Source organism: Trifolium pratense, linkage group LG6 (genome assembly GCF_020283565.1).
Source record: "Trifolium pratense cultivar HEN17-A07 linkage group LG6, ARS_RC_1.1, whole genome shotgun sequence".
NCBI lineage: Eukaryota > Viridiplantae > Streptophyta > Magnoliopsida > Fabales > Fabaceae > Trifolium > Trifolium pratense.
In genome coordinates, this window is record NC_060064.1 from 33,708,647 (window position 1) to 33,717,573 (window position 8,927).

Sequence of the window (8,927 nt, forward strand, 5' to 3'; positions counted from 1 at the left end):
TTACACATTTGTTGTAACTAGTTGAAACCATTGACTTTGAGGGTCATCCAAACAAGTAGGGTTATCATCCACACAAATGCATTTCTTTGTAACAATCTTAGGTGAAGTAGATGATTCCCTTTGCAAGCATAAATTTTTCCCTTTTCCATCCAAAGTACTCAAATGAAGATTAGTTGCTGATAATGTTTTCCAAAAGCTTTGCTTGCTCTTGCAATTAGTTGAGAGCTTTAGTATTGATCCCTCACTAATTGCTTCTATGCATGCACCTCTTCCAACTAATTTGATTTGTTGCCCTTCTTTATTCCACTTACTTTTCCCATCACAATCACCCAATTCAAGCTCAAGGTTATTGTTAACTCTCACACATTGTCCACTTAATGGATGATATATTATGTAGGACTTGATTGAATTTGAACTTGGTTCTGAAAAATAATTAAAAAAACATTCATCACCATCAATTATTTAAAATAATATACTATTGTTAAATTTATTGTGCTTGTAATTGCCCATACTTACTTTAGTGTTAATAAGTGTGGTCTATTTGATTTTAACTCATTTTAAAAAGAAAAAAAAAAAAATTGTGCATAAAGTAAATCTATATTAATTGGTCGGTTCGATCCCCACAATTGCGATTGGGAGGGTTGCGATTGGGAGGGGACTGAAACCACTTGATGCCAGAGCTGACCCCGAACTAGATTAGACGGTCCAGTAGGCCAAATAGTGGTGCTGAGTCGAGAACTGTAAGATCAATCAAGTAGGCTAGTCAAGTACTCCTGTAAGCCGTAAAGCAAAGAGTGTAGCGGGTAATCCGTGAAAGAAGTTACTTCCTTGCCCAAGCCCCGACGGCTTCTATGAAGAAGGCGGCGCAAAGGAGGCTCGAGGGCTTGTTAAGGAAGGCGGCTATTGCCCCTTCTTTACACTCCAGTTGCTTTCGGCGCCGGTTTTATTGGCCAGGGGAGATAAATCATACTTTATCTCGTACTAGGGCTAGTAGAGGCCCATAGGTTGGCCCAACCTAGTCCTCTCGTACTAGGGCTGGCTCCTCAAGCCCTTGCCCTTGCCAACAAGTGACGAACTACAAGTAAATATAGAGTCCATAGAAAACTGCTAAGTCCGCAACTTTGGCTTGGAAACCTCCGCCGCTACATTAGCGGCGCATAAACCATCTTCGTCAATCAAGTTTCTTCAGTGGTCATAACGTAATTGGTGCCTATAAAGAACCAGAGAACTAGACTACCCTAAATCCCTGTTTTTCACTTGGTGCGAGCTCATGATGAGACAAGAGGTTGTGGTTGCACGTGGGACTAATGTATATGGTAACCCGTATGTTCTATTTGGTTCTACAACTTTTTATTTTAAATCTTCTATTCTACCAATGTATTTGTTATGTTGACTAATGATCTAGTGACATTCCTTATATGTGTAAAATTTAACTTAGAAAAAAATGTAGAAATGAATAAACATAAAATTTAAATGTCTCAAATTCCATTTCAAAGTGTTTTCTTTTATGCAAACTTATTGATAATGCAATTTTTTCAAGTAGTAAAAATATCATACCTAGAAGCTTCTTTTGCACAAGTTGAAACCTTTGAGAGAATTTCGAATATCGAAGTGTACTAAAATCATAATTCCATATACCATAATGTTCACTCACAATAAGTTTTTTCTCTCTTATATAGTAAGCACCTTGTGCAGCCCACAAAGCCCAATCCAAGTCTACCCCTGCAAGATAGGCCAACATACAAGACATGAATCTTTGATTTTTATCATCTATATCACTCATGTTCATACCAAATTCACTCATAACCAATGGCATTGGGCTGGAACCACTCATGAGAAACCCTGCCTTGTCATTCAACTTATTCATTACATTGGCACATTTTTGGTTCACTGGTTGCTTATTCCAATCATTTGCTGACCCATATGACCATGCATAGGAATGTACCTCATACACCAATTTGTTCCCTATGCTAACATTTAGAGGATTTGTCTTCAAGAAACTTAAATCAGTGTCATAGTTTAAGCCAGAAACAAAGACTAAAACATTTGGATTTGCTTTGTGAACAATTGTAGCTCCTTGGCTCATGTACTTGAGCCAATTGTTTTTGTCTTGATTTGGACCTCTTAATTCATTTCTCATCCCTATTGCCACAACCTATTCAAAACTCAACCATTAGAAAAAAGTGTTTTTTATTTTAATAAATACCCAGTACTCTTGAAATATATATTTATGTAATGTAGTTAATTAAGATACTCTTACCAAAAAAAAGACTAATTTTAGCATTAGCTCTAAATAATTTATACTATTACAAACAAAAACAAAAAAAAACATTGTAGCACATAGATGTAATTATTTTTATATCTTATAAAAGAGATGAAAATAATGTTTTGTTTGAACCTGAGGTTTTGCTTTGACACGATTGGCAACATTAGAAAGTCCTTTTAACCATTCTTGAGGGTTAAAATATTGGTCACCAAAGAATCCATTTCCATCATTATTGTCACAACACCATTTAGGATCACTAACATGATTATCAACCAACACCATCATACCTTGTTTCCCAAACTCATCAATTATAAAATCAAATGCATCAACAACAGTAACATTCTCCAAAGAAGGGTTATAAAATCCAATTCCTAACCTAATACCATGGAGATTCAATTTATCAAAAGTTTCTCCAACTTTATAAGTTGAATAACGTGTAAACATATGTGTTGCCCATGTGTATCTAACACAATTAAACCCTAATTCTTTCAATTGGGCTATAAACTTTTTTAATGGTATTTTGTCAAGTCCTTCAGATATCATTGCATTTAGGTGACTTGACCAATTGACACAATGTAGCTTCACCCTTTTCCCTGACTCATCTACTATCCATCTCTTGTTGCTTGAGAGAGGAAGAGAATTTGAATTTGATGCAAATATTGAAAATGCTAAAACTAAAATCAAGCACAAATGTTTTCCTCCCATCATGAAATTTATAAAAGGGACTATAAGGATGTGAGAATGTAGAAATATCAAATAGGTTTTGGGCTTATTTTTTATTGATTTAATTTCCTCACACTTGATTGTTTGTGCTTATAATATAGGTTTTTTTTTGCCACGGTGTTTGTTTCCATGATTATGAGATTGATATGAATGATTAGATTGATTTGTTTTTCTTCTAATTTTAGTATGATGAATATATGTTTTAATGCAACTATTGCCAATTTCATTTTCCTTATATAAACATTTGTCACAATAACTATTGTTTTTTTTTTTTTTTATAAGCAGTCACAATAACTATTGTTGATTGTTTCCAAAAATATAGATAGTTTATGAATCCCAATTCAAAAATCAGTGTCTTTTCAATGAGTGATAGTTTATGTATTTTTTTATTTTTTTTGACAAAGATAGTTTATGTATTTGGTCTTGCTAATAAGTTTAATTTAGTTATCAAACTTTTTTTTCAAGAAAAAGGACACTTTATTTTGGTAAGAAAAACTAATATCTGATATAGATAGAAATTAGTATACTTAACTAGTTTTTTTTTTGGATATTTTCATATACAGTAATAATTTATTTAAAAGTTTTTTTTTTAACGTAATTTATTTAAAAGTTAATTACTAGTATATAATTAATTAATTTATCTTTTGAATCAATCAATAGTAATACACGTTTATTCCTATTGAACTCATTATGGTTGCTTTTCAATGCTAATTAAAAGGATATTTCGGTTATGTCTTTTAACCATGATGAGAACATTGCAACGTTACTTCTAATCCTAATAAATAGGAATTATGGTTTTGTCTTGTGAGATTGATTAGCTATGGTATATTGCCTTTATATACAAAGAAGACTGAGCTATGTATACAGAGGTGAAGAAGAGAGAAAATAAACATGTATGTAAATAATAAAATTAAGTTCTCATGAGCATCCAAAATATTGTCTATGAGATCTTGTTAATTCACGTGCAGTGCTAGCAAGAAGTGACTGTTGTATTCTGAAGAGTATTAGCTATAAGACCAACTACACCTGATGGCGAAATACTTTTAAACTCATTGCATTAGCATGCCTTAGTCAAAATCTGATAAGATTTTCTTCTTAATTTTATTTTATTATGGGTCATATTTATCGGTCTAATATTTTTATCTATTTTATCATATGAGAATAATTTTATGTCTTATTTTTCCAACAGTTTTTTATAATGATAGTAGCACTTAACTATTTTTGTAACAAATACACGTAATCTTAAACGACATTTAATATGACACGGAAGTATAACTATACTCCTTCAATATGTATTAGGAAGGAGGAGAGAATTAAGTACAACTCATAATGCTTATATATAAAAATAAAAATAAAAGTACAACTCATAATTTGTATTTTTGTACGGAATTTTCATATCTAATTAAGGTCCCACAAAGATGATGGTTTTGTTGTTTATCAATTATTTGAGAATAGATGTGTTTGTGTTGGATTGTCATCATTTTCGACCTCAAAGTTCCACAATTAAATGTTGTGGTTCCTAAAGGTTGCAGCTACGAAGTGAACACTTATGAGTACGAATCAAGATTGAGTGACATTGTGGAGGAAAAAATATATGGAGCAAGATAGATAAAAGAGAAGAGCCACACCATTGGAATACATACATATTTGCCCCACACTGTACAAAAATACATTCATCCTCTATTGCTCTTTCTATTATGTAATTCTTGTTGTTCTTCATCCAATGACTCGTAATAAAAATAATAGTTTTTGTTGGATATTTTGATCTTATAATTTATTTTAAAGTTATTTAAAATAATTTTTATAAATAGTTTTAAAACAATTAATGTTGTTATTATTATTATTATTATTAATGATTTGTTAAAATGTGTTTTATACTTTGTCAAAGAAACGTTTATCTTTTAATCCCCATTATTTGGTATCAATCTTTATTAACAGGGCCTGTGGTATATCCAAATATAAGATGAAAACATAATGATATATAAAAAAACGTGAAAAGTTGTAATAAAAAAAAAATCACGTTAGCTTCCCGTTCTTTGATTACTTATATAAATCTGTGGTTTATTATGGTGAATATGTCCAATTTTTACAACAGTTTTAAAGAAAAAGAAAAATATGAATGGACGGTTGAGATAATGACAGCGTGGACAACAGAAGAGGATGAGCTGGAAATGATCTAGATCCAAAATACATGAAGTTTATACATGAAGTTGTGAGTATTCGGAAATTGAGGTGAATGAACATATTCTTTTTTTTTTTAATTGAAATTCAATTATATTCAAAAACAATTATATTTGTCTTCGTAAATTTATATATGTATGGGCTGAAATTCAAGCACCCCACTTAATCACCTTAAAATTTTATCCATTAACTTCCTTGACAGAAAAAAAATTCAAATGTGTCAAAATCGATTTTATATCTCTAAAATTAATTTTCCTTTTAAGAAGGTAGAACCAAACATAAAGTAACTATATCACAATCCCATATCTAGGTAAAAATCATAACCAACCTTTCAAATTAAATATCACATATCTTTTCAATTTCTTTCAAAGATGTCGTTTTGTTGACATTTTCATGCAAATGGTGGGGAGTGATCGGTTTACCAGACTTTGGCTCTTTATTTGTATGATGATCACATGGAAGATCATTATAAGTGATGACGATGATGATGTTGATTTAACAATAATCTTCACCAAAACTATCTAGATATTTTATGAAGGGTTAAATACATACTATAATTTTTGTCCTTTTAAAAAATCTCTATTAAGAGGGGGTGGATAGAGAGATAGATGGAGAGAGGTGGTTGAAGAGATTGATAGAGGGAGATAGATGGAGAGGGGAGGATGCATGAACGAAAATTAGAAGGTTAATGGACTATCAAATCACAAAGGAGAGAAACAAAATGGACTAAGTTAATTTGAAAAAATAGGGGGCAAAATGTAGTTTCGCTTTTCTACTTTAAACGTCTAACATAATTTTTTGGATGACGGCATGACATCTTTCCTCCACTAACATTATCGTCGCTACAATTGCGATCGATATTTGAATAATCACAAGTGCAATGCATAAAATAATATATATTTAAACTTCGCTAAAGTTTAAACCACTAAGTTTGATATAGTGGTAAAAAATTTCCTCAATATTTGTTAAATTTTGATTGGGTAGGATCGAGCAGAGAGGTAGTAGGCATTACACCAAATGCCTCCATTCACGTGATGTTAATACCACACAAAGAGACATTATTTGGGCTTCAGAGAGCAACGAGTCACAAAAAGGGCTACCTATAAGCTAAATTAAGGTATTCCATCGAATACTAATAGGTGAGCGAAATCGCCGAAAAGGAAAGGGCTACCATCGATTCAATGTCAATAGACTGAAAGGGTGTGACAACTGACAATGTTAGGAGTCTCACATCAATATATCAAAATGCTCAATATGGCACTTAAGCCATGAAGCTCCCCCGCCTATTGGACTAATCTTTTGGGTTTGGCTCTCCTCATGTGCTTAAGTCATAACAATTCATGCTCTCGTTGTGAGTTGGGTCACGGAAAAAGCTATCTATTGAAAACAATTAATGGTTAATTAACTCTTTTATGAATTATTTGGTTGAATCCAAATTCAATTTCTACTAAAAACACTTATTGATCATAATTCATTTACATCATGATCGAATTCTGCATTATTGGGCCTTTTTTTTGAGAATATGAGAGGTTTAACTAAAAAAAATTATTGAAATCATTTTCCAACGTTTTATACAAATTTTTTTTTTATAAGTCTTCTCTTCTTTTCTTCAAAAACACTATACCGTGGGATTTTTTATTTTTTCCTTCCTTTTTCTATTTTTCTCTTAACTCACAAATAAAATCTTAAGATATACTATAAGTTTAGTGAACATGTAAAATCATCAATTTGTTATGTCATATATTAATTTTAAAATATCTATTAATGGAATATAAAAAGATATTTGACATTCGATATGAAGCTATTTTATACTATTTTCTCATACTATATATGTTCAAAAATAAATAAAAAATTAAGACTCTATTAATTACCAGTTTTTTAACTATATTTTTTTTAGCTATACTTACACACCTTAAATAGGTAGAAATGAAGAATCTCGAGTTGGAAGTCCGATCATTGCAAATCAATGTTCCTGTAGCTATGAATTGAACTGTATTTACGATTCCATTTTTTTTTCGCAGTACATCATTTAATTTTCTTTTTTATATTTGAAAAAAGATAACAAAGGGTTTTATAGAAAAAAAAATCAATTTAAGAGTAATATGTTGTTTTTTTTTTAAATGGTTTTTTCTTATGGGTGAGTAATATGTTGTTTCATGATGGTACTTCTTTTCCATCTAATATATGTTGTTTCCTTTAATGTCTGTTTCTCAACGATGAGAAGTTACCATTGAAGATCAATCAAATATTCATAATGATTTGCTTAGATGATCAATGTGTCCTGTATTGACATTTGGACATAAAATTCATAAAAGAAATAATCAAGAGAACAATTTTTTTTTTTAACAAATCAAAATGAAATATATATATTAACAAAAATAACAGCTTACTCAGTACAAGATGTGCCAAAATAGACAGACACATATTGTGTAACAAACACTTTTGGAAAATGTAAAGAAGATGGACATATCCACAATTCTATTATTTTCTAATAGATGGTTAATTACGTACATGAATTCTATTATCCCATGATTATTAATGAATATCATTTGTGTAATGTTAAAAAAAATGGTGGGTTGAAAAAAATGTATTAATATTGATATATAAAAGATGACTATAATTTTTTTTCCAAGAATACTCTCACACTATAAATATGGAAAATCCGAAATTCAAACTTTAATTCCTCTGATAATGTTTCTAAGAGTTATCAATTGAGTTACCCTTACAGGGCAAATTTATTCAAAGAGATTTTTTGAGAGAGAATTTAATTAAAGTGATTTTTTTAATTCCAACAAATTTCTTTCTGGAACTCATTTTTCAAATTCCCTTAAACTAGAACCTCAACCTGCTTTCAAAATGGAACTATACTATTTCTCCCTTACTTTTTGCCCTTCGTTTTCACTTCATAACTCTCAAATAAAATATCTTAGACTTCTTATTTTTAAATAAGTGAGAAAAAAGAAATTATTATTGATAACAATAATATTAACGATCATTTTACAAATATCCCATATAAAATTTGAACTACATCCTTTAGATATTATTGGAGCAACAATCATGTAAGTCTTGGTGGGGACATGTTCTACCCTTGCCCCCCTACATCCGCCCCTACACTTGTTATAGTGAAAGAATAATGTATGATATTGAAATAAAAATAATTTGAGCTCCGGTGTTAAGAGTTCACATCAGTTGCGGGATGACCTAAATGTGTGTTTATAAGCAAGAGACAATTCTCACATTACAAGCCGGTTTTGTAAGGATGAATTAGGCCCAAAGCTCAATTCTAAGATGGTATTAGAGTCTCTCCACGATCCGTTTGACCACCTGTTATCAAATTTTCGCTATTCGGGTCACCCACCGTTTATATTCACGCATCAAGCCCAATAGTGTTTGGCGTGAGAGAGTGTGTTAAGAGTATCACATCGGTTGCGAGGTGGCCTGAATGTGTGTTTATAAGTGTTAAGAAGTCCCACATCGGTTGAGAGATGGCCTGACTAAGTGTTTATAAACTAGAGGCAATCCTCACCTTACAAGCCGGTTTTGTAGGGATGAGTTAGGCCCAATATCCATTTCTAAGATGGTATCAGAGCCGGGTTAAGGACTACAATGTGGGCATTTGACCCAGGACCACGCTAGGCGTGAGGGTGGGTGTTGAATATGTTGTTGTGTTGTTGGAGATTGTTTGAAGTCCCACATTGCTTAGGTTCCCGGGATGTGAAGTGTATAAATATGTGAGGGCAACCTCACCCTTTGAGCT

At 31.6% G+C, this 8,927-nt stretch overlaps 1 protein-coding gene across 1 annotated transcript; it reads right to left on the minus strand.

The window, feature by feature from the left end:
• LOC123888680 (glycosyl hydrolase 5 family protein-like) lies at positions 1-2,971 on the minus strand. The gene is made up of 3 exons (XM_045937797.1): positions 2,399-2,971; positions 1,558-2,155; positions 1-422 (listed from the first exon to the last, which is right to left on the minus strand). Exons 1-3 carry the CDS (start codon positions 2,969-2,971, stop codon positions 1-3), a joined length of 1,593 nt encoding a protein of 530 aa, XP_045793753.1.
• Positions 2,972-8,927: the final 5,956 nt, after the last annotated feature.

Excerpts from the sequence above, each read along its gene's own strand:
- LOC123888680 (XM_045937797.1), bottom strand. The coding sequence starts at position 2,971 with ATGGGAGGAAAACATTTGTGCTTGATTTTAGTTTTAGCATTTTCAATA. Across the intron at positions 2,156-2,398 it reads GTGTCAAAGCAAAACCTCAG|GTTGTGGCAATAGGGATGAG; the intron begins GTTCAAACAAAA and ends AGTTTTGAATAG. Across the intron at positions 423-1,557 it reads TGTGCAAAAGAAGCTTCTAG|AACCAAGTTCAAATTCAATC; the intron begins GTATGATATTTT and ends ATTATTTTTCAG.